This window comes from Pongo pygmaeus, chromosome 3 (assembly GCF_028885625.2).
Source record: "Pongo pygmaeus isolate AG05252 chromosome 3, NHGRI_mPonPyg2-v2.0_pri, whole genome shotgun sequence".
NCBI lineage: Eukaryota > Metazoa > Chordata > Mammalia > Primates > Hominidae > Pongo > Pongo pygmaeus.
Window position 1 is genome coordinate 2,716,388 of NC_072376.2, and position 26,284 is coordinate 2,742,671.

Genomic DNA, 26,284 nt, shown 5'->3' on the forward strand with positions numbered 1-26,284 from the left:
TGGAGTGTAGTGGTGCGATCTTGGGTCACTGCAACCTCGACCTCCTGGGCTCAAGCAATCCTCCTGACCCATAGTCTCATAGTTTGGACTACAGGTGTGTGCCACCATGCCCAGCTATCTATCTGTCTGTCTGTGTATTTATTTATGTAGGGACGGAGGTCTCACCATGTTGCCCAGGTTGGTCTCAAACTCCTGGGCTCAAGCAATCCTCCTGCCTCAGCCTCCCAGAGTGCTAGAATTACAGGCATGAGCCACCACGCCCAACCTAGTTAGGTTGCTGATTAGAGATCTTTCTTGTTTTTTGATGTGTTTGTAGCTATACCTTTTGCTCTTAGTGCTTGCTTTCACTGCGTCCCGTAAGTTTCAGTATGTTATGTTTTTGTTTTCATTTGTCTCTAAGTATTTTCTACTTTTCTTTGTAATTTCTTTATTGATCCATTGGTTGTTTCCATCCCTTTACTTTTAACTTCTCAGGTTTTTTGTTTTTTTGTTTGTTTGTTTTTGAGACAGAGTCTTGTTCAGTCGCCCAGGCTGGAGTGCAGTGATGCGATCTCGGCTCACTGCAAGCTCCACCTCCTGAGTTCACACCATTCTCCTGCCTCAGCCTCCCAAGTAGCTGGGACTACAAGTGCCCACCACCATGCCCGGCTAATTTTTTGTATTTTTAGTAAAGACGGGGTTTCACCATGTTAGCCAGGATGGTCTCGATCTCCTGACTTCATGATCCGCCCACCTCGGCCTCGCAAAGTGCTGGGATTACAGGCGCGAGCCAACTTCTCAGGGTTTTCATATGTAAAGCAGGTTTCTTATAGACATGTATAGTTGTGTTTGTTTTTTATTTTTAGAGATGGACTCTTGCTGTGTTACCCAAGCCGAACTTGAACTCCTAGCCTCAAGCAGTCCTCCCACCTTGGCCTCCTGAGTAGCTGGGACTATAGGCGCATGCCACCATGCTTGTTGTTTTTTGATATACTCTGATAATCTTTGTCTTTTCATTGGTGTATTTGACTGTTCACATTTAAAGTGATTTTTTGATGTATTTAGATTAATATCAGCAATGTTTGTAATTGTTTCCTATTCATTATGAGTCTTTTTCTGCCTTCTCTACTTTTAATTAAGCATTTTATGATTTTATCTCCTCTCTTAGTATATCAATTTTATTTATCTCTTTTGAAATTTCTGCAGTTGCCCTAGAGTTTACAATATACATTTTGAACTAATCTAAGTCCTTTTTCAACTAACTAATGTAAAACAGGTAACATTTAACAGATTACTGCCGGCCCCTCCCTATTCCCTGTGACATTGCTGTCATTATTTTCACTTATCCACGTGTTAATCACCCAGTACAGTATTGATGATTACTTTCAACAGTTACTTTTTAGATTAATAGGAAGAAGAAGATATTTTACTTTGTCTTTATTCCTTCTCTAGTATTCTTCCTTTATGTAGATCCACGTTTCTGACCTTCTGTCTGAAGGAAATCTTTTGACATTTCTTGCAGGGCAGGTCTGCTGGTGATGAGCTCCCTCAGTTTTTGTTTGTCTGAGGAAGTCTTTATTTCTCCTTCACTTTTGAAGGATAATTTCACTGGACACATAATTCTAGGTTGGTGGTTTTTTTCTTTGAACACTTTAGATCTGTTTAACTTCCCTCTGTCCTTGCTGGCATGGTTTCTGATTTCTGACAAGATGTCCTCTGGAATTCTTTTCCCTGTTCTTCTGTAGGTCCACTTGCCTCCACCCAGCTGCTTTCAAGATTTTCTCTTTTTTTTTTTTTTTTTTTTTTTTTTTGAGACGGAGTCTCGCTCAGCCACCCAGGCTGGAGTGCAGTGGCACCATCTCGGCTCACTGTAACCACTGTCTCCCAGGTTCAAGCGATTCTCCTGTCTCAGCCTCCTGAATAGCTGGGATTACAGGCACGCGCCATCATGCCCGGCTAATTTTTTGTATTTTAATAGAGACGAGGTTTCACCATGTTGGCCAGGCTGGTCTTGAACCCCTGACCTCAGGTGATCGCCTGCCTTGGCCTCCCATAGTGCTGAGATTACAGGCATGAGCCATGGCGCCTGGCCAAGATTTTCTCTTTTTCTTTGGTATTCTGCAGGTTGAATAGAATATGCCTTCGTGTAGCTTTGGGGGTATTTATTCCACTTGATGTTCTCTGAATTCTTTGGATCTGTGCTGTCAGTTGTTAATTTTGGAGACTTTTTAGCTGTTACTACTTCAACTGTTTCTCTAGTCTCTCCTTCCAGCATTCCACTTACCAGATGTTATATCTTTCGAAACTGTCCCACAGGTTTTGTATGTTTTGTTCTATTGGGGAGATTGTTTCTGTTTTTGTTTTTAATTCTTGTTTCTCTTTGCCTTGCAGTACGGGAAGTTTCTGCTGACATATCTTGCAGCTCCCTGACTCTTTCCTTGGCCGTGTCGTCTCCTGATGAGCCCATCACTGATAGTCTTCGTTTCTCTTACATTGCTTTTATTGCCAGCATTTCTTTCCATCTCTCTGCTCACACGGCCCCCTTGTTCTTGCATGCTGTCTACTTTTTCCATTAGAGCCTTTGGCATACCAATCATTTTCAGTTTCCTGTTTGATAATTACCATCCATGTTATCTCCATGTTCCTGCAACCATGCAGTTGTCTCTCTCAGCCTCTGGTGAGATTGGTGTTAGACCTTCTTCTGTTCTGCATTCCTAACAGTCTCTTGCAGGTTTCTCATCTTCTTGTCTCCCAGTTCCATGTTCTGAGAACTTTTTTGGGCTCAGTCCTCCAGTTAAGTGATTCTGTAGTGGTGCCTAGCCTACCACTTAAGTTCTAATTCCGACTATATTTATTATTTATAAGTTTTAATTTACTTTTTTTTCAAAGATACTTAGTAGCTCTTTATAGTCTCTTGTTCCTTGTTTTTTTTTTTTTTTCTTTCTTTCTTTAAGCATTTCACACATAATTACTCTGTGTTTGAATGAAACCTTGAGCATCCAGATTCGTTTTCTGCTGATATCACCTGTGATGTATTATTTCCTTTTGCGGATGGAGTATATTAGGAGGTTATGTTTTGCTCAGCTTACTCTGTGAGAACCACAGCCCTCCATAGTGGATGCTTCCCTATGAGGGGTGGCGTCTGCTGGTGCGAGAGCTGCCTGAGACCTGGGCTCCTCTTGAGGGCCTCCAGACTGCTGCCCCCACACGTCACTGTGGCGATGGTGTGCAGCCATTCCTTCCCCTCACCTCCACCTCGCTTCTCTCATCACCTCTGAATACTTCTTTTCATCCTTTGCCTTTGTCGATAGCAGTTGGTTACCAAAGTGTTCAGTATCATTTCTCTCAGATCTAGAGCTAAGTAGCACCTCTTACCCGACAAGGCCGAGACCAGGGGGGGAAGAACGGCCTTCAAGAGAAGAGCAAAGCCGAGCAGGTGTGGCTGCATCTTGCTGCTACTCCCACCTGCTGTCCACGTGGCCTAGGAGTAGGAAGTTACAACTACAGGGCCTGAATCTATACCGGAACCCAAGGCATGTGACTTTGAATCCTGAGTCTTTTTCGTCCAACACGGAGGATGTACTGTGAAACAGTTGGTGTACTAAGAAAGGGCCTAGAAGTGAAGACAGGGATGTCTCTAGGTCTCCACTGAGAACTTTGCAGTGGAGCATTTGCAGTGGCCGCTGGGTTCTGGCCCTCAGGAGTTCAGTGCATCAAGTGGAGCCTGGTGACGTGGTGTAAGGGGAGGACTGGGTGCCAAGTAGCCTTGGCCCCTTGTTAGCTTCGAGGGCCAGGGTGTATCTTTACACTCCCTCTCTGGGTTACTTTGAGACTTAAGTAAAACCACTGGAAAAGCATTTAATACAATTAAAACATGATTCAATTAAATACAGTTTAAAGTATAAGTTCAGATTTAGATTGGGGAGGTAAAGCTGTGTGGATAATAGAGTCATAAATAGGTTGCAATATGGGAATCACATTGTGATCTTTGACCTGCTGCATGTTCTTTTAGAGCTGAGATTCAGCTCTTCCAGCCTGAAAACTGGCATAGCCAAAGCAAAGATGGTCCTTCGCCTCTTTACCATCTCTGGGAGAAATACCAAAAAACCTGTTAAGCAAAAATACAGAGAGAGTCCGTCATCTTAACCTTTTCCTTACTGGGGATACAACTGGAACTCATTTTTGCTCGGATGCTTAGTGTTGGGAACCTCTCATGTGTGGGCCTCATGACTCAGTCTGCGGCTCTTGCTCCTCATGTCTTGCACCCATGTTCCATGTCCGAGTGGGTGTGGGTGGTAGAGGACAGGCGATTCACCCAGCTCCCGGATAAACTCAGTGCGTGCCCAGTGGAAAGCAGTTTGTTGTGTTTGCATTTGTGTCAGAGCTTTCATTTAAAGCAACAGTTTTCCTTTTCTATAGATTACTTCTTTTGTCTCAAAGTGGATAAAAATGCAAAACTTCTGCTAGTTGAAGCTTTGTGGGTTTGTATAATGAGTGAAATCAGTGTTCTGATTCAATAGCATGGTCCACATTCTGAGAGAGTTACTTTACAGTTATATCACTGGTGGACTTATAAAGTCATGGTCCAAAAATGGTCTAGGTGACAGACACCTATTTTTTCCTGAAAGAAATCCATAAGCTATTGAGGTCAGTAGGCATCTTCTGCAAAAGCATTAAAGAAAATACAACTTTTTTTGTTACTGATCCCTGTTACTTTTGTCCCTACAACTGGGCCTCCGTTTTTGAGTAGGTGGGGTTCTGAATAGTGCGTAAATCAAATGCGTAGAATCATTGCCATATGTTTCCAATATTACAGTTGTATAGATGCATTCCCTTATTCCTCTAAGCTAGACACTGTTCAGCAAATACTTATTGAACACCCAATATGTGCCAGGCCCTGTGCTAGACTCTAGGAAGACAAAAATTGGTTAGTCTTGGCCCCTGTTTTCAAAGAGCTCACAGTCTAAAGAGAAGACAAAAACATAATCAAAATATCAAAATGTTGTGACATACCTAATGGAACTTACAGATGCTAGGCAGAAAAGTAATACCGAAGAGAGAAAATTTTAAATGAGCCCACGGGTGGTTTTGCAGAGGAGGTGATGCTGAAATAGGGTTTTGAAGCATAAGCAAGAGCTCTCTGAACACACATGGGTGGTGGAGCCCAGGCTCTCAGCCAGGCTTTTCAAACCTGAAACCAAACAATTCATGGTCGTGTCTTGAGGAGTCCAGGAGGCACTTACGTAGCTTCAGAGCCCTGAGAGTGCTTCTAGTCATGGTTTACCAGCTGGGCCAGCACGACGGGACTGCTGCTCAAAGCCAGCAGGTTGGCATGTGTCACAGGTTTCTGCCTTTTACAAGAAGGTACTCAAGACTAAGAAGTCTTCTACTTGTTACTTTTTGTCAATTACTTCTCAGCAAAGCAGCTCTTAGCTTATCGCTGGTTTGTAGAAATGGGTATCTATTGAAATATGTTTTTTATTTTCCTGGCTCTTGTCCCGTGGGGCTCCCTTACCAAAACAATGACTTCAGGCCCTTGCCTGTTTCCTGGGTGGCCCGTCTGGACCTGTTTATTCCTGCTGTTGAGTCCTGAGTGTCTGCTCTACCCTCCTCTCCCCCTTTGCCTTCCTGGGCCTGTTCCGGGTCAGTGGACTCGCTGAGCTGTCCAGCAGCCCAGAGGAGAGTGCTTCCTCTCTGCTCCGAAGCACTGTGGGAGAAGGGCAAGGTGGAAAGATTTGGTCGGTTGGTCAGGTGTTTTGTGTCCAGGGACTCTATGTCTATATAAGTAGTCTCTATATAGAAGTCTCTAAGACTGTTGTCCTAGAAAATGAAAGCAGTGCACCGTCACACTCACTGAATACTTACTATGGGCCAGGCAGTGTGCTCAATTCTTACCATACCCCTGGAGGTAGGTATTTCCAGATTACAGATGAGAAAACTAAAGCACAGAAAGATTGAGTGATTTGCCTGAGGTCACACAGCTAGCAAAAGGGAGAGCTGGCATCCGAGCTCGCCAGACTGCAGAGTCCAAAGGCCAAGACGTGGGACTAGAGTTCAGATCTAGCTGTCACCTGACCGTGCCTCCTCATAGTGGAGCCAGCAGTGATAGCTCCTGGACTAGATGTGCAGTCCCAGCTTTCATCTTGATAGCTCCAGAATTCCTCCTTTCCTTGCCACCTTCACTGCCGTTGCTTCATCCTTTCTCATCCCCTGACTAACCACTTGTCCTCCTTCCGCCTTCTGGTTCATCCACAGTATTGCCACAAATCGATCTTTCCACTAAGCTGACCAAATCATCTCGCTCTGCTGTTTAAATCCTTCTGTGACTCCCCAGCCCGTTCGGAACAAAGTGGTACAAAGTTGTCTTTGGCCTGGCTGCTGCCCCCACTCAACCTGGAGCCTGTCAGGGTGTAGCACTGTCATCCCTGTATGTGCGCCATCCCTTTGCTCCCAACCTCTTCCTGTCCTCCCTCTGCCCCAGCCAGGCCGGCAGGATTCTGCCGAACCATCGCCCATTCTTAAGAACCCTCCAGGGAACCCTCCCACTTGAGTTTACAGAATTCACTGCTCATTTCTGCATCCCAGAGGATGTGATGACCAGGTTGCCCATAACTGGGCACTCCTCCAGTCCAGCAGACAGAAGTCCTGCTGAGGGAGAACCGTATGTCTGCCCGGCATTAGCAAGGACTGGGGGAGAAGGGCCAGGACCCAGATGTCCCACCTCATCCTAGAGCGCATGTAATTTGGGGAAAAGCAGACATTAAACCAATAGGCTACAAGTAGGTCTCGAATTATAACTGTGGTAAGTGCTAAGAGGGAAAATGGCGGATTTTAGTGTGTTCACTGGGAAGGCTCGCCTTGGTCTTGGGTGTTGGGTCCTGGGAGGTGACAGCAAAGGCAACGCCGGCTTCTCTGAGGAAGTGATCTTTAGGCCGAGGCCTGCAGGATGAGTGTGAGTGTGGTAACGAGCTGAGGCTTGCACATTCTAGAGCATGGACACAGCACAAGCAAAACTTAGGGCCAAGAAGGTGAATAGGCGTGTGCCGGCCAAGGGGGAGGCCTGTGTGTCCAGGGCTTTGGTGAGCAGGAGGGGTGGAGGTGGTGGGCCCAGCTCCCTTGGAACTTTCAGGCCAGAGCCTTGGGAAGCCATTGCTGCATCCTGAGCAGGGGAGTGACGTGCTTGAATTTGCATTCAACAGAGATCACTCTGGCTGTGGTGGGGAGAAGGACTGGGAAGAGTTCCTGGTGCAAACGTGCAGGCTGTTGCACTGCCGCCGCTGTGAGAACATGGTGCTCAGGATCTCCTAAGGAGGTCAGCAGCCAGGGCCTGTTGCTTGGATAGCGGCTGAGGCAGAGGGAGGACCCAAGGGGGCCCCAGCCTGTGCAGGAGCAGCCAGTTGGCTAGTGGCTCAATAAATGCATGGATGTTGGCTAGCCAGCTGGCCAGACCCTGATCACCTTCCCTTGGTGCCTTCAACAATGGTCTGCCCCACAGGGCCCAGGGCAGGGCTTGCCAATGAGGCAGCTCCTTTGAGAACGCCCTGGTCTTTAGAGCACAGTATACAAATTCCTCTAGTTCATTAGATTTGTGCTGTACCTTGCCTGGGTATAAGAGGTCAGTGTAAGGGTTTTATCCATTTTCATCAGTGATTCCAAAGTTGACTTATTAGTGGTGATCATTAAAATGCTTGCTGAGATTAAGCCGTAGAAACAGATCTTACGACGCACATGACACACTCACATGTGACCCAGTAGGAATGTGAGAAGTTACTGAGTTGTCTAAAGTTTGTTCAGATATACTCCTCAAGGCATCGGTTGCTTTTCATATCTACATCTGGTTGAAATTTGACCTGTCGTGTCCAGTCTCATAAATCAAGTCCATGTTTTGTGAGATGTGCTCCCCCTGGGCCTCAGCTCATGGCGAGCACATCCCATGAGGCTCATAATGAATTGTCTGTCTGTAGTTTAACTACTTACCTAGGTAAACAGAATATTAATTTTGATATGTGATTAGAAAATTTTTTTTTGTAGGCTTTACCGCCAGCACCTGTTCAGAATCACACAAATAAGCATCAGGTATTCAATGCATCTCTTCAAGACCATATTTATCCGAGCTGTTTTGGGAATACTCCAGAGTGGAATAGTTCTAAATTTATAAGTCTTTGGGGATCAGAAGTGATGAATGATAAGAACTGGAATCCTGGCACTTTCTTGCCAGATACAATTTCTGGTAAGGAATTTGTTAAAACTTTCTTGAAGTTTTAAAATAACCTGAGTAGATTGACATCTTTGCCGTAGTCTCCCGTGGAAGCCCTGGCGCAGCTGTAGCCAGCTGCTGCTCCACCACCTCTGTCTCCAGTGGGAGGCCCCTCGGGGCTGTCATCCTACTCCATCCTCTCGCATCTGCCACCAGTCAGTCCCACTGTGTGACTGAGCAGAGCAAGACTCTGGCTCCATGGCTGCCTGTCAGCCCAGTGAGCCACGTGGGCGTGGCCTCAGCGCTGCTGAGGGTCTTCTGACCACGGTTGGGTGCCCGGCCTTCAATTCTCGAGCAGTGGTGACAGCCAGACCTCAGCGCCCCCGTTGCACAGGGGCAGGAAGAAAGTGCCACAGTTGACTTAAATCTGTGACTCACACTCCTTCCTCTGGTTACTGCATTGGCCCCACGTGGCATCTCTCCCCTTTACTAGCTCCTTACTCCCCAGCTGCCTCAGCCACTGAGGCCCAGCTGTTAACTTCAGTCGCAGGGTCAGGGGCACCTGAAAAGGGGCTGGTACCTACTCCTCATCTCTGTCTTCCTGTGGCCAGAGCTCCTGGCAGCCCCACACCCAGCCCCTGCATATGCCAGAACAGCAGGCTAGACTTGACATCCTGATCTGTGCTTAGGAAGGATTTCTAGCTGTGTGACCTTGGGCAAGTTGCTTGGCCTCTCTGAGCCTCAGTTTCTTCATCTTCTTAGGATGGGAGTAACAGTACCAACCTCAGAAAGTAGTTTTAAGACTTTACATAACTTTGGAAAGCACCTAGCACAGGAATTGGCACATAGTAGGTGCTCAATACAATTTTTTCTTAGATTAAAAGCTAGTTGACTTAGCGTCATCCCAGTGGGATCCTGACTTCAGTAGCACCCCCAGTATCAAGTGTTCAGTCATCAGCATGTCTTTGAGGGTTTAGCTAAGTATGATTGCTGTCAGAAGCCTTAATTTTCCTGTTCTTCTTTGAAGGGAGTGAAATATTAGGGCCAACACTCTCAGAAACAAGACCGGAAGCCCTCCCACCTCCATCTAGCAATGAAACACCTGCAGTCTCGGATAGTAAAGAGAAAAAGAATGCTGCAAAAAAGAAATGTTTATACAATTTCCAAGATGCTTTTATGGAAGCAAATAAAGTTGTCATGGCCACCTCATCAGCCACGTCCTCCGTGTCCTGCACAGCTACCACAGTGCAGTCCAGCAACAGCCAGTTCAGAGTGTCATCCAAGAGACCTCCTTCAGTAGGTAAGGCTTGAAGGCTTACTGGCCCTCGGGGTCTACAGGAAGGCTGGGCTTACTGACTTCTCATCTTTGTAACTCATCTTTGTAACTGCCTTTTACTTGGCCTAGCCGGAGGCGTAAGTGTAATTAACTGCCCAAAAATGCTCACACACAGAGAGCTGATCCCTAGGACTTTGATTAGAATTTTAGCTGTTGTGCTAGATTCCTCTGGGGCTTCGCTGCACTGTCTTGCTTTTGTCTCTGTTTCTGTTCTGGTGTGATAGGAAGAGGTTATTGCTGTCTTTTTTTTTTTTTTTTTTTTGAGATAGGGTCTCACTCTTGTTCACCCAGGCTGGAGTGCAGCGGTGCAGTCTCAGCTTATCACAGTCTCTGCCTCTTGGGTTCAAGCGATTCTGCCACCTCAGCCTCCCAAGTAGCTGGGACTACAGGTGCCCACCACCACGCATGGCTTATTTCTGTGTTTTTTGGTAGAGACGGGGTTTCACCATGTTGGCCAGGCTAGGAGGTCATTGTTTTCTGAGCATGTGGCAAGATTTCTCAGAAGCTGCTTTAGGAAAATGCTGAGCAGATGTGAGCCAACAGGGCTGCCTGTCACCCAGCCTGGGGTACAGCCCCTGGCTGTCACTTAAGGGGCTCAAAAGCAATAATGTGATCAGAGACCAATGTCAACTCAGTAGCTGGCTCGAGGAGGCCTCACTAGCCAAAGTTGGGACAGATTGAGCATTAAAAGGAATGAGGAGGCTGAGTGCGGTAGCTCCCAGCACTTTGGGAGACTGAGAGGGGAGGGTTGCTTAAGCCTGGGAGTTTGAGACTAGCCTGGGCAACATAGTGAGACACCCCGTCTCTACAAAAAAAAAAAAAAAGTTAAAAAAACAGGAAGTTTGACTATAGCATACAAATAAAGTCAAGAATCCATAAGGATTGGGATGCTCAAACAGAGCAGTAGGGTGGGAATCTCCTTCTTCTAAAAGCACACCTCCTCTAAATGTGTAAGAAGGATAGGAGTGGCAAGTCAGCATGCTGCGCCCCCAGGGTAACAGCTGGTGCGAATATGCAGCATTCATGGAGGTTAACAAGGGATATCAGTTTGGGGAATGGAGTGTTTCTGCTGTTCAAAAGCAGCACCCATAGGGGACTGACAGATTACAGAGGGATGATGGGCACCTGTATTAATCCATTCTCACACTGCTATGAAGAAATACCCAAGACTGGATGATTTATAAAGGAAAGAGTTTTAATTGACTCACAGTTCCACATGGCTGGGGAGGCTTCAGGAAATTTACAATCATGGTGGAAAGCACCTCTTCACGGGGGAGAGAATGAGTACCCAGCGAAGGGGGAAGCCCCTTATAAAACCATCAGCTCTCGTGAGAACTCACTCACTATCACTAGAACAGCATGGGGGAAACCGCCCCCATGCTTCAGTTATTTCCACTGGGTCCCTTCTACCACACGGGGGGATTATGGGAACAAAATTCAAGATGAGATTTGGGTGGGGACACAACCAAACCCTATCACTGGGTACTGACAGATTACAAAGGAATGATGGGTGCCAGACTCTGGAGGAACCTAGCAGACAGTGCCGTGCACACCACCATGAAACAGAGAGACACTGGGTGCATCCCATTGCCACAAACCCAGAAGGATCCAACATAATATTTGTAGGATTTGTGCCCAGAACGTTTTATCTAAATCTACCAAGACAAGACAAATCCAAATTGGCAGACAGGTGGCCTATTAAAAATGTTAAGTCTTGTGAAAAGAGAAAAGGGTTGGAAGAGGCTGGGTTGGTGGGAAAGCTATAATGGACATGTGAAGGAAATTGGAAAATGGAATATGGGTTATACCTTAGATGAGAGTATCCTGTCAGTATTAAATGCCATTGAGGTGATGATGGTATTCAGCAAAATGTCAAAAAAAGAGAGAGGGAGGGAGGGAAAGAAAGAAAAGAAAGGAGAGAGAAGGGAGGAAATTTTTAAGTAAAAAGCTCGGTACAGTGGCTCACACCTGTAGTCCCAGCACTTTAGGTGGCCCTGGTGAGAGGATTGCTTGAGCCCAGGGGTTCAAGACCAGCCTGGACAACATAGTGAGACCCTGTCTCTTAAAAAAGAAAAAGGTGAATTTTTTTTTTTCTTCGAGACGGAGTCTTGCTCCGTCGCCAGGCTGCTGGAGTCCAGTGGTGCGATCTGTGATCCTCCTGCATCAGCCTCCGCGTAGCTGGGACTACAGGTACGTGCCACCACGCCCAGCTAATTTTTTGTATTTCTAGTAGAGACGCGGTTTCACTGTGTTAGTCAGGCTGGTCTCGATCTCCTGACCTCATGATCCACCAGCCTCGGCCTCCCAAAGTGCTGGGATTACAGGCATGAGCCACCACGCCCGGCCAAGAAATTTTTTTAAAAAACCAAACTGTCGATGTTCTGAGGAGTTCATGCCGAAGTGTTCAGAGGTGAGTGCAACTTGCAGACGTTCAGCCAAAAAGTGTGTGTGCATGTAAGAAATAAAATTTATAAATATGACAGAATATTAGGTCGTGATGATGAAGCAAGGTGAAGGATGAATGGGTACTCTTTGTGTGTTCTTTCAGATTTTCTACAGGTTGGAACATTTTTGAAACAAAAACTTGGCAGTGACTCTCGCCTCTCTAAATGCAGGTGATGTGTTTCATGGCATCAGCAAGGAGGACCACAGACACTCAGCCCCAGCTGCCCCGAGGAACAGCCCCACGGGCTTGGCCCCCCTCCCAGCGCTCTCGCCTGCCGCACTGTCACCTGCCGCGCTCTCACCTGCCTCCACACCTCACCTTGCAAATCTTGCAGCCCCATCATTCCCCAAAACAGCAACCACAACTCCGGGGTTTGTGGACACACGCAAGAGTTTCTGTCCTGCACCCCTGCCCCCGGCCACAGACGGCTCCATTAGCGCCCCTCCAAGTGTCTGCAGGTGAGCCAAGTCCTGGCTGGGGATGTGAGAGCACTTTGGAAAATGGGTGTTATGCCGCACTAACACAGCTACAGAAACTCCCCTGGGACCATGCAGTGGAAAAGTCTAGTGAAATGCTGAGGGAATGCAGGGATGTCCCCAGCAGAGGCCATGGGTAGAGGGGTCTCCCATCTCAGCCTCTAGTTCTGCAGAGGGAAGAGCAGGGGCCGTGGGCCGCCATGGATAGGTGGGCCAACTACGCCTAAACACTGACAGCATTGGGAGTGTGCATTGTTTTTTACTTGTTGTATAAGTTGTATTTGTTATACCTAGGGTGGAATCAGAAGAAAATGAATGAAATGTGTATATAGTAAAAACACAATACAACAAACACTCAACAGGTGTGTTTTTTTTTTTTTTTTTTTTTTTCCCTCTGAGACAGATTCTCACTCTGTCGCCCAGGCTGAAGTGCAGTGGCACGATCTCAGCTCACTGCAACCTCCACCTCCTGGGTTCAAGCGATTCTCCTGCCTCAGCCTCCCAAGTAGTGAGACTACAGGCATACGCCACCATGCCTGGCTAATTTTTGTATTTTTAGTAGAGATGGGGTTTCACCATGTTGGCCAGGCTGATCTCGAACTCCTGACCTCGGGATCCACCTTCCTCGGCCTCCCAGAGTGCTGGGAGTACAGACGTGAGCCACTGCACCTGGCCAGAGTTTCTTTTTAAGACAAATTCTGTTACCTTTGAACTCGCCTGTTTGAAGCTATACCCCTTCTCGAAGCCCCTTAGTATGGAAGCTGTGGTGGCAGGGACAGTCCCAGAAGGAGTCATTGGAGAGACTACGTGTTCCTGTTCAGTGGCGCTCTGTGAGCACTTTGAGGGACTGCCTGCATGCATGCGCACACGCCATGCCTCCCACATGAGCCCTTTGCTGCTTGTGTATGACTCCCTAGGAACCCTGGGGCTGTGCACCCTCTGCGCTGCCTCTTGTCTGTGAAATGGGCAGGACAGTGGGTGGTCATGCGCAACAATGTGAGTCATTGCCTCCTGGGGCCAGCCACTTGCTGATGAGCTTGTATGCGGTTTTGCAGTGACCCTGACTGCGAAGGGCACCGCTGCGAGAATGGTGTCTATGACCCACAGCAGGATGATGGGGACGAGAGTGCAGATGAGGACAGCTGCTCTGAGCACAGCTCCAGCACCTCAACCTCCACCAACCAGAAGGAGGGCAAGTACTGTGACTGCTGCTACTGCGAATTCTTTGGGCACGGCGGGGTGAGTGCATGAGGTCAGCGCATCACGATGTGGGAAGTGTGCAACACACGGGCTCCTTTGCAAAAATTCTGTACTAGGTTGAATTCGGGGTATATTCCACTTCTAGGGTATATCCATCGTAAAGAAACAAAGAAAAATATTTGCCCAAAGATTTAGCCATAATGATTTTTTGCTTCATTTTTACTTTGTGGTTTTTAAGGTAACTGGTAAATCAGCGGTGCGGTATTCCTACTGAATACCCATTGGTAGGAGGTTGTTAACCATGGTATATCCATATGGTGGAACATTGTAGCCAGCGACAGCAGTGTTGTGTGTGTGCAGTTGGATTTCTCTTGTTTGAATACAGAGGGCGTTGGTACACACACATACTTGTCCATCTTTCCAGAGCTGTGATTTAATTTATACAACCAATTATCACCCGCAGTTTAAGAGGGATGGGTGGCAGGAATAGCAGGGGCTTATAGTTGTTCTTTTTCTGCTTTAGCTCTGTTTGCATTTCCTAAAATGTGCACATGTTTTTATAGTAAGAAATTTGGCAGTAGGATTCAGGGCTTTTTTTTTGGCACGAAAAAGGAAACCCACAAATGGATGGAAAGATACTACAGACACATTTATTGACATGAAAAGATATTCACACCATGTTAAATAACAAGTAGAGGCCAAGCATAGTGGCCCATGCCTGTAATACCAGCACTTTGGGAGGCTAAGGGAGGATCTCTTGAGCCCAGGAATTGAAGACCAGCTTGGGCGACACAGGAGACCCTGTCTCTACAAAAAATAAAGAAAATTAGCTGGGTGTGACAGCACACCCCTGCTTGAGCCCAGGAGGTCAAGGCTGCAGTGAGCTATGATCTCACCACTGCACTCCAACCTGGGTGACAGAGCAAGACCCTGTCTCAAAAATAAATAAATAAATAAATAAAATATATTAATCAGGATTTGTAATTGTTTCCTTTTCAGTTTAAAAAATCCACTTATGTGCATAGCTATACATGCTTTACCAGGTTTTTCAAGAATATGTAAAATTTGAGGGTAGGTACCAAAATGCCACTTTTGGGTGACTTGCTGATAGGTTTTTCTTTTTTTCTGCTGGTTGTTGTATTTCCTTATTTTTCACAACAAATATATACTACTTGAGTAATAAAACAGTTTATTTTTGGAGATGTGGTCTGAAATTTATTATATTCAAAATTTTTAAAACTTAAGCATAACTTTGTTGTTTTTCTCAGCCTCCAGCTGCACCAACAAGTAGAAATTATGCAGAAATGAGGGAAAAACTTCGCTTACGGCTAACCAAGAGGAAAGAAGAGCAGCCTAAAAAAATGGACCAGATCTCAGAAAGGGAAAGCGTCGTTGACCATCGGAGGGTGGAGGATTTGTTGCAGTTTATAAATAGCTCCGAAACCAAACCAGTGAGCAGCACACGTGCAGCGAAGCGAGCAAGGCATAAGCAAAGGAAGGCAAGTGACAGTTCTCAGCACCTGGAGGCGCCAGGTCTGAGGGCATTTGAGGGTGCCGTGCCACGCCAGTCTCCAGGCAGGGCTGAGCCACAGGAGGTCGGGGCTCTGACGTGTGTTCACTTGCCCACAACTTTCCTCCGAGAGCCAGCCTGTCTCTGGTGGCCTGAACTGGAGACTGGTAAAAAACTTAACTTTGTTTGTATTTTCGGGAAATTACTTCCCCTTTTGTAGAATGGGTTTGTTCTTGTGCTGGCCGTCATGAGGGCAGCAGCAGACACTCCAGCTTTATCTGTTGGAGAATCTTCTTTTCCAAGAAAGGAGCTGTCAGCTGTAGAGATGATAGAAGAAAGGCCCAGGTGGGCTTTTGGGGCCTGTGGGTGAAGAACTGTCTTTGATATGAGACTGGGGTGGGGCACTTGGCACAGGGAAGTCTTCTGGACTCAGGTCTGAGCATGTCCCCCATGCTCCTCTTGTCCCATTGCTGTTCCAGATGAAGACCAGCACATGGCATTGATTAGAGGGGAGGAAAATAAGTCTTCATGGGAAGACATGAGCAGTTCCCTCCTTACCAGAGGGCATGCTGTGTCACAAAAAGCAAATGTCAAATACAAAAAACATTAGCCAGGAATGGCGGTGTACGCCTGTAGTCCCAGCTACTCAGGAGGCTCAGGTGGGAGGATCACTTGAACCTCAGAGGTGGAGGTTGCAGTGAGCTGAGATTATGCCACTGCCCTCCAGCCTGGGTGACAGAGTGAGACTGTCTCAAAAAAAAAAAAAAAAAAAAAAGACAACTTTTTTCTCTTGGAGGATTGTCTAAATGCCCCTATGCTGGAGCAGTTCCAAAGAGCCTTCTGGTTTCAGCTCCCTAAAAATGTCAGGCTCCAAGAGCCAGACCTCAGTGAGCAGATGTGGGCTGCACGCAGAGGGAACTTGTAGGTTCCTGGGGTTCTGACAGTAGGACAGTTGTCTTGGGAAGAGGCCAGGTTTCTGTCTGCAGCATGGTCAGGCAAAAAGGTGAGGAAGAGGACGATCCCACAGTGGACCAGAGGGTGGGCCTGATGTCCTGTGTTGTTACTTGTATCTTAGCTGTTGTGATTGTTCTACCCTCAAGAGCTCTGCTCATACCTCGCAATCCGAAAGTAGATTGAGACTGACTATTGGGCCTGATTGGGAGGCTTTGGAGGAGAAGCCTTGTTCTGTGCCCTAGAAGACTAAGAGACTGCTGGAGTGCGGAGAACATAGTGTGTCCTCCATTCAGGAATGTCCAGCATCGGGGTCCCCACGATGGTCCAAGGCCCTGAGACCTCCCATTGGGATTCATTGGAGGCCTCTGGGACCCCTTCCTGAGTTTTCAGGGTACTCTCCACCCCAGGCTCTTGCCCTCTGACCTTGCAGGTGGTCTGAATCCAGACTTGAGGCCCAGCTGAACCTTAGAGGCTGATGTCATAGGCCCTGCCCAGCACCCAGTCCCACCTCGTGGGACCACCTCCTGGTGCTTTCTACACTGCACCCATTTTACAGAGCATCTCACAGATGTGTGTTGAGGCTCACTGGCTGGCTGGTTGTTGAAGGGACAGCAATAGTTGACCTGTGGACTCTGTCCCGTAGCAGGTCCAAACCGGGGGCCTGTGCTAGGGCAGCCGTTCTGCTGGAAACCAGGGCACCTGCCCTCACATGCTTGTTATTTGTCCATATATTGACGAGGCACGCGTGCTGGATTTAGATCAGCTCTGAGAGGACGCCAGCTGGCCAGTAGTGCACCAGCGAGTGTCCTGATGGAGTTGGTCTCTCTTCTGTTGCAGTGCAGCCCCACAGCTCACTCTAGACACTGGACTGCAGGACCCATCCACAAGGTGGCTGCTGGGTGCTGCTCCTGACATACACATGGAGAAGGACGTTAAATAATTTTTACTTGAATTGTCAAATGAAATTTTTAATAACATACCATTGTTAAATTTTTATCATACTTTTTAAGTTTTTCAAAAGACAAGTCAATTTGCCTGTTTAAAATATTGTGAAAAATAATTTACAATTGGGGAGTACTTTTCTATTTCTCTAGGAGAAATGCTTTTGGCAGAGTTTCTCATAAGCCCCAGCATTTCTAAAGGTTGGTGGTGGGTGGAGCTGTGCTCCTAACACTGATGACTCTCATCTGCTTTCTGAACACAAGGAACAGTTTCCATTTGTGTCCCTGGAGTATGTGTGCATCACTACTCAAATGCTGTCTTTACTTGGGATGAAAATTAATTTTCCATCAAGTTGGACAGTGAGTCATTTGCTCTGTCACACTAGTGAAAATATATGGCACTTTTGTTTATCTGCTAGGGTGGGAAGAAGGAATTTCTAGTTCTTTACTACACATTGCTTTTTGTGGTACCATCACAGCTCATTGCAGCCTCAACCTCCTGGCTTCAAGCGATTCTCACCTCAGCTTCCCAAATAGCTGGGACCACAGTTGTGCGCCACCACATCCGGCTAATTTTGATACTTTTTGTAGAGACGGGGTTTTGCCATGTTGCCCAGGCTGCTTTCGAACTCCTAGGATCACAGGTGTGAGCCACTGCACCGGCCTGGTGCACATTTCTTACATTCCGTGTTCAGGTGAATGCATTAGCCTTCGCCTGGAAAGGTGGGTTTGCCCAGAGTTCTGGCGGCACATGTACAGCCTCAGTACTGCCCGGGCAGTCTGTGGTATTGGTTACATCATCCACTCAGCCACGCAGCGTGATGCCCTGCCGCACCTGTGAGGGGGTAGCTGACTCCCTGGATGTGTGCTTTGCAGCTGCTTTGTCCTTGGTTACTGTGTTTAGCACCAGGTCAAAGGCTATCGGGAATTTTTTGTTAACTACCACCACCCCCCACCACACACACACAAATAAGTAAGCATATACTTTAGTAAATAGATGAAGTTTAACAGTCCTGCAGAGTAAGAGAATTGGAGGTGGGTGGATGTTAAGTTTTGATTTATTACAGCCTCTTCAGAGTTTACGTTCCATATGTGATTCATTTTTAAAATTATCTTAGTTTTTCTGTATGACTTAATTTTTAGCACTCACTGTAGTCTTAAATTGCCTTCCTTTTGCATTGGCAGCTGGAGGAGAAAGCTCGCCTAGAAGCAGAGGCCAGGGCCCGGGAGCACCTGCACCTCCAGGAGGAGCAGAGGCGGCGGGAGGAGGAGGAGGAGGAGGAAGAAGAGGAGGATCGTTTCAAGGAGGAATTTCAGCGGCTTCAGGAGCTTCAGAAGCTAAGAGCTGTAAAAAAGAAGAAGAAGGAGAGGCCAAGTAAAGACTGCCCCAAGTTGGACATGCTCACTAGAAATTTCCAGGCAGCAACAGAGTCTGTCCCTAACTCTGAAAACATCCACAATGGCTCACTAGAGCAAACTGAAGAACCAGAAACCTCTTCTCACTCCCCGTCCAGGCATATGAACCACTCAGAGCCCAGGACAGGGCTAGGGGCTGATGGGGATGCTGCAGACACCATCGACACCAGAGACTCCAAATTTCTCCTCCCCAAGGAGGTGAATGGGAAGCAGCATGAGCCACTCTCTTTTTTCTTCGACATCATGCAGCACCATAAAGAGGGAAATGGCAAGCAGAAGCTGAGGCAGACCAGTAAGGCCAGCAGCGAGCCAGCGAGGAGGCCCACAGAGCCCCTCAAGGCCACAGAGGGGCAGCCCAAGCCCCGGGCCCAGACTGAGTCAAAGGCTAAGGTGGTCGACATCACGTCCATCACAGAGCAGAAAAGAGAGGAGAGAAAAGTCAACAGTAATAACAATAACAAAAAGCAGCTGAACCACATCAAGGACGAAAAGTCAAACCCAACCCCTATGGAGCCCATCTCTCCCGGCGAGCATCAGCAGAACAACAAGCTGGTGCTGGCAGAGTCCCCTCAGCCAAAGGGCAAGAACAAGAAAAATAAGAAGAAGAAAGGAGACAGAGTCAACAATTCAATTGGTAAATACAGAATAGCGGGAAGGTATTTCTGAGCGATGCCTGGTTTTCCATGTGTGATGTGCTAGTATAGGAAAACACTGGGTTTGGCGTGCTCTCGCCATGTGGCCTGCCTTCTGTAGAAAAGATCGTAGAGGGGCCAGGCTTGGTGGCTCACACCTGTAATCCCAGCACTTTGTGAGGCCAAGGTGGGCAGATCACCAGAGGTCAAGAGTTCGAGACCAGCCTGGCCAACATGGTGAAACCCTGTCTCTACTAAAAATAACAAAAAAAATTAGCTGGGCTTGGTGGTGCGCCTGTAGTCCCAGCTACTCAGGGAGGCTGAGGCAGGAGAATTGCTCGAACCCAGGAGGCAGAGATTGCAGTGAGCCAAGATCGTGCCGTTGCACTCCAGCCTGGGTGACAGAGAGACTCCTTCTCAAAAAATATATGTATAGAGAGAGAGGATTTCTACCCCCTCCAGTTCCCCAACTTTAGTTCCCCAACATCAGTATTTCCCATGTTTGCTTCGTCATTCTCTCTCCCTCTCTCTCTTATTTTTCTGGACAGAAGGAGAGTCACTTCATACATGATACCCCTTTAACCTAAAATACTTCGGTATTTTAGGTTTATATTTCCTCAAGATAAAGACACTTATAAAACCACAGTACAGTGATCAAAATGAAGAAGTTGACACTGATCCAATGCTATTATCTAATTGTAGACCTTACTCATGTTTCTCCAGTTGTCCCTTTAACATCCTTTATAGCAAAAAAAAAAAAAAAAAGCTCTTGTTGTTTCTCTTGACATGGGATCCAATCCAGGATCCCATGTCATATCTCTTTAATTTCCTTTCCTTTGGATCGGTTTCCCTGTTTTTCATGACCTTGACTTTTTTGAAGAGTGCAGCCCATTTATTTTTTAGAGTATCTCTTGGTCAGGGTGTATGCCCTATGTCTTCCCAGTCAGATTCAGATTCTGTGTTTTTGGCGGCAACACCATTGATGTGACCAGTCCCTGGTGGTATATCCCACCAGGAAGTGGATGATGGTGTCTGTCCCATCACTGGGGATGGGAACTCTGATCCTGGGTTGAGCTGGTCTGCCCATTTTCACTACAGTCAAGTTAATATTTCTCCTTTGCTAATTAGTAAGTGTCTTATGAGGAAATGAGTATCCTGTTTTTATCGAACATTCGCCAACTAGTTGTAGCATCCATTAATGATTCTTGCCTGAAATGTTTATTACTGTGTTGTTTGTCATATGGTGATTTTTTTTTTTTTTGAGACGGAGTTTCGCTCTTGTTGCCCAGGCTGGAGTGCAATGGCACGATCTCAGCTCACCACAACCTCTGCTTCCCGGGTTCAAGCGATTCTCCTGCCTCAGCCTCTCAAGTAGCTGGGATTACAGGCATGCACCACCACACCCGGCTAATTTTGTGTAGTAGAGATGGGGTTTCACCTTGTTGGTCAGGCTGGTCTCAAACTCCCGACCTCAGCTGATCTGCCCACCTCTGCCTCCCAAAGTGCTGGGATTACAGGCGTGAGCCGCCGCCCCTGGCCCAAATGGTGAATTTTCTAATATTATTCTTTGTATATTTGTTACTTGCCATTGAACTGTAGGATGAGCTTTCCAACCCCATGTGTTTTTTCATTCATTTAGTTATATCAGGATGGACCCACGAATTTTTACTTGATGCTATAGATTAGAATCTTTTACGAACACTCTTTATGTTGCTGTTTTGATTGTCTGAGATTCGGTCAGTGGGAGCCCCCTCGGAATGGCTTTTTCCTTAGACCATTTGATGCGGCCCTGCCAGCCTTTAAGCATTTTATAGTTTCTGTCATGGTTCGATGCTCTGGGCTCATCTCGTGTCTTCTCTCTCCCAGCCCTGAACCAGCCATTTCTCCAAGGAGCCCTTCTCTTTCTTCAACAATGGTGTTCAGAAACCCAGACCTGGACACTGCCATACGGCATTGCTTCTAGGCCCTCTCAGTCAGCAGAGCAGGAGGAGTGGGGGTGTGAGCATGTGCACACAAGTGCCTGCCACCCTACACACACTAATTGCTATGTACAAGCTGTGAGTTCCCACAGATATCCCAGCCCCACTCCTGTGCTACAGTGAGCGTTCTCCCTTCCCCGTCCACCTTTGTAACTCCTTAGACAGTAAGAACCTGGACCCCATCATCCATGGTGCCTTTACTGACTTGCTGAGTCCTACAACACAGGTAAAGGGTTCAGAAGTGCCTGCCCTTACCCCGATGGAAAACTCCGGGCATGCTTTTGGTATTTGTTCAGTTCTTTTTGTCTTTAGCCTCAGGGTGTGGTGATAACACTGAATTTACAAATGACTTAAATTAGTTCTTTCACCTTTAGTACAATTATGTTATTCATTTAAAACACATCTGATTGCGTTTTTCCATTTGTGTTCCATTTGTTTTCTCCTCTACCCAATTCCTCTTTTTTTGTAATCTGTTCCCACCCACTCCCTGTAGGTAACTAATCAGTTTCTTATTTGCTTTTCTTTTTTACATAAAAGGTAGTATATTATAGATATGATAGTGACTTTTGGGTTTTTTTCTACTTAATATATTCTGGGAATCACTGCACATCAGTTCATAGAGATTATCCTCATTCTTTCTACAGCAACACGGTACTCCATTTAAAGTGTACTGTGATTTCTTCAGTCACTCTTCTTTGTGCGAGCGTTTAGGTTGTTTCTAATGCTTTGGTTTTTTGTTTTTGTTTCTGTTTTAAGGTGGAATCTCAACTCTGTCATCTAGGCTGGAGTGCAATGGCGCAATCTCGGCTCACTGCATCCTCCACCCCCCAGGTTGAAGCAATTCTCCCACCTCAGCCTCCCAAGTAGCTGAAATTACAGGCACGTGCCACCATACCCGGCTAATTTTTGTATTTTTAATAGAGATGAGGTTTCACCATGTTGGCCAGACTGGCCTTGAACTCCTGACCTTAAGTGACCTGCCCACCTTGGTCTCCCAAAGTGCTGGGATTACAGGTGTGAGCCACCGTGCCCGGCCTCAATGCTTTGTTTTAATCATTACACCCAGTGCTACAGTGAGTACTTGCGTGCATATGTGTTTCCATATTGTTTGGAGGTGTTTCCTTGGAGCACTTTCCCAGAAGGGAGAGGGCTGGGTCAAAAGGTAAGTGTGTTCCCGGTGTGGTGGCTCACGCCTATAATCCCAACACTTTGGGAAGCCGAGGCAGGAGGATTACCTGAGGCCGGGAATTTAAGACCAGCCTGGGCAATGTAGCAAGATCCCATCTCTACTTAAAAAAAAAAAAAAAAAAGACACTTATCTGGGCATGGTGGTGCACCCCTGTAGTCCCAGCTACTTGGGAGGCTGAGGCAGGAGAATCACTGGAGCCCAGGAGTTTGAGGCTGCAGTGAGTCATGATTGCACCACTGCACTCCAGCCTGGGTGGCAGAGTGAGACCCTGTCTCTTAAAATTTAAAGCAGCCGGGCACGGTGGCTCACGCCTGTTATCCCAACATGTTGGGAGGCCGAGGCAGGCGGATCACGAGGTCAGGAGATCGAGACCATGCTGGCCAACATGAAACCCCTTCTAAAAATACAAAAATTAGTTGGGCATGGTGGCACACGCCTATAATCCCAGCTACTCGGGAGGTTGAGGCAGGATAATCACTTGAACTGGGGAGGTGGAGGTTGCAGTGAGCCAAGATCACACCACTGCACTCCAGCCTGGCAACAGAGTGAGACTCCATCTCAAAAAAATAAAATAAAATAAAAAATTAAGGCTGGGCATGGTGGCTCACATCCATAATCCCAGCATTTTAAGAGGCCAAGGCAGGCGGATCAGTTGAGGTCAGAAGTTCGAGGCCAGCCTGGCCAACATATGGAACCCTGTCTCTACTAAAAATACAAAAATTAGTCGGGTGTGGTGGCACTCACCTATATATAGTCTCAGCTACTGGAGACACCGATGCAGGAGGATCACCTGAGCCTGGGAGGCGGAAGTTGCAGTGAGTCAAGATCACGCCACTGCATTCCAGTCTGGGCAACAGAGCAAGACCCTATCTCAAAAAAAATAAATAAATAAAAATTTTTAAAAAGGTAAGTGCTTTCATAATTTTTTTGCTAGCTACTTCCAAGTTCTCCAAACCCTCCAGTCAGCCCACCCACCAGCAGCATCTGAGGACCTGTTTGGCCACAGCCTTGCTTACAGAGTATGTTGTCAGGCTTTTTAACTGTTGCCAATCCATTAGCTACAGTAAGCCCTCAATGTAGTTTTCATTTGTATTTTTCTCTAATTACAATGAGGTCAATATATTATTAAGGGCTATTTCTTTTTGTGTGTGTGAGTTTTCTATTCATACCTAGTTCTCATTTCTTACTAGGTTTTTGGTCTTTTCCCTTTTGTATTTAAGATTTTTGTTTGTTTGTTTGTTTGTTTGTTTTTGAGGTGGAATCTTGCTCTGTTGCCCAGGCTGGAGTGCAGTGGCACGATCTTGGCTCACTGCAAGCTTCGCCTCCCGGGGTCACGCCATTCTCCTGCTTCAACCTCCTGAGTAGCTGGGATTACAGGTGCCTGCTACCACGCCCGGCTAATTTTTGTATCTTTAGTAGAGACGGGGTTTCACCGTGTTAGCCAGGATGGTCTCGATCTCCTGACCTCACAATCTGCCTATCTTGGCCTCCCAAAGTGCTGGGATTACAGGCATGAACCACCGCATCCGGCCAAGAATTTTTTATATGGTAGGGACATTAGCCTTTTACCCATGCAGTATGCTGCAGGCATTCTCTCCCAGTTCATAAGTTGTCTTTTGACTTTGTGTATGCTCTTCAGTTAGGTGGAAATGTTCTTCCTTTTATGCGGTCAGCTTCTTGATTTTTTATTGCCTCTGGATTTTGAATAATTGTTAGAAAGCTTTACACTAACATTGTGATTAAAGAGGAACACACCCATGCTGCCTTCCAGTGTTTGTGTAGTTTCATTTTTTTTCATTTATATCCCTAATATGTTTGGAAATTTTTCTTCTGTGTGGTGTGAAATATGGATCCAATTTCTCTTTTTCCAAATGGTTAACGAGTTGTCCCAGCACATTATTGTTATTCTTTTTTTTGGGAGGTGGGGTATAGCGTCTTGCTCTGTCACCCAGGCTAGAGTGTGGTGTTGCGGTCATAGCTCACTGCAGCCTCGAATTCCTGGGCTCAAGTGATTTTTCCGCCTCAGCCTCCTGAGTAGCTGGGACTACAGGCACGTGCCACCATGCTGGCTAATTTTTTTTTTTCTTTTAGTAGAAACAGGGTCTTGCTACATTGCCTTAGCTGGCTCTAACTCCTGGGCTAAAGCAATCCTCCTGCCTCAGCCTCCCACAGTGCTGGGATTACAGATGTGAGCTACCATGCCCAGCCTTAGCACCAGTTATTAGAAAGTTCATCCTGGACCAGGTGTGAGGGTGATGGCTCATGCCTGTGATCCCAGCACTTTGGGAGGCCAAAGCAGGAGGATCACTTGAGCCCAGGAGTTTGAGACTAGCCTGGGCAACATATTGAGACCCCATCTCTACAGATTTTTTTTTAAAAATAGCAGGGCATGGTGGTGCACACCAGTAGTCTCAGCCACTTGGAAGGCTGAGGCAGGAGGATCACTTGAGCCCAGGTGTTTGAGATTACAATGAGCTATAATTGTGCCATTGCACTCCAGACTGGTCTATAATGAGACCTTGTTTCTACAAAAACAAAAATAAATAAATAAAATCATCTTGTCCCAGTGATTCAAGATGCTACCTTTGTCCTACAATAAATTTCTTTCTTTTTTTTTTTTGAGACAGAGTTTCGCTCTTGTTGCCCAGGCTGGAGTACAGTGGCATGATCTCAGCTCACTGCAACCTCTGCCTCCTGGGTTCAAGCGATTCTCCTGCCTCTGCCTCCCAAGCAGCTGGGATTACAGCCATGCACCACCACACCTGGCTAATTTTATATTTTTAGTAGAGACAGGGTTTCTCCTTGTTGGTCAGGCTGGTCTCGAACTCCCAATCTCAGGTGATCTGCCCACCTTGGCCTCCCAAAGTCCTGGGATTACAGGCGTGAGCCACCGTTCCCATCCTGTCCTACAGTAAATTTCAGTATGCACTTGGGTCTGTTTCTGGAATTTCTCTTCCTTTCCTCTCTGTTTACTTGTGTCATTGTTGCGTTCGGTTAGTTATTTTTAGAGGCTCTACATTTTGTAATATCTTGTAGGGCTGTTCTCTCCTCATAGCTTTTCCAGCTCATTATTTCCCAGGCTATTTCATGTTTGTATTTCTATATGAACTTTAGCATCAATGTGCCTGGCTCCATTTAAAAAAAGCTTGTTGGGACTGGGCTCACACCTGTAATCCCAGCACTTTGGGAGGCCTGGGCGGGCGGATCACCTGAGGTCAGGAGTTCGAGATCAGCCTGGCCAACATGGTGAAACACCATCTCTACTAAAGATAAAAAAATTAGCCAGGCGTGGTGGCGAGCGCCTGTGGTCCCAGCTACTCAGGAGGCTGAGATGGGAGAATTGCTTGAACCCAGGAGCCAGAGGTTGCAGTGAGCCAAGGTTGCTCCACTGCACTCCAGCCGAGGCAACAGAGTGAGACTCCGTCTCCCACCACAAAAAAAAAGTTGTTGGTATCTTTGTCGGGATTGCATTACACTTATACATTAATTTAGGGAGAATTGATGTCTTTATGATATTGATCATTCCTTCCAAGAACAAGGGATGTTTTTCCATTTGTTCAAGTTTACTTTCGGCTCATTCAGGAATATTTTAAATTTTCTCTTATATATTTTTCACATTTCGTACTAAGTGTATTTCTCAGCATTTAATCACCTTTGTTTTTAATTTAAATGGGGTCTTCTCCACCATTATATTTTCTAATTCTGAACTATCCAATACAGTAGCCACTAGTCACATGTCATTATGGAGCACTTGAAATGCAGCCAGTCCAAACTGAGAAGTGTTATAAGTGTAAAATATACACTGGATTTTGAAAACCTAGTGTGAATAAAAGAATGCGAAATATCTCAGTATAATTTTTAATATTGGTTACATTTTTAAATCATAATATTTTGGATATGTTAAATATATTACTGCAATTAATTTCACCTGTTTCTTTAAAAAATTTTTTTTTAATGTGGCTGTTAGAAAAATCTTATGTGTGTGGCTCAGACTCAGATTGTATTTCTTTTCTTTTTTTTTTTTTTGAG

The 26,284-nt window shown here is 46.4% G+C and overlaps 1 protein-coding gene across 8 annotated transcripts in view; it reads left to right on the forward strand.

Moving 5' to 3' along the window:
• FAM193A (family with sequence similarity 193 member A) overlaps nt 1-26,284 on the forward strand; it is a 195,522-nt gene that overhangs the window by 144,788 nt on the left and 24,450 nt on the right. For all 8 annotated transcript variants that reach the window (XR_010126197.1, XM_063664421.1, XM_054486584.2 and 5 more), the window contains 6 exons: nt 8,011-8,209; nt 9,204-9,476; nt 12,128-12,416; nt 13,490-13,673; nt 14,903-15,133; nt 18,225-19,089. Coding sequence is in view for 7 of the 8 variants with exons in the window: in XM_063664421.1 (XP_063520491.1) it covers nt 8,011-8,209; nt 9,204-9,476; nt 12,128-12,416; nt 13,490-13,673; nt 14,903-15,133; nt 18,225-19,089 (2,041 nt within the window). In the remaining variant the exon portion in view is untranslated. The remainder of the gene's footprint in view (nt 1-8,010; nt 8,210-9,203; nt 9,477-12,127; nt 12,417-13,489; nt 13,674-14,902; nt 15,134-18,224; nt 19,090-26,284) is intronic.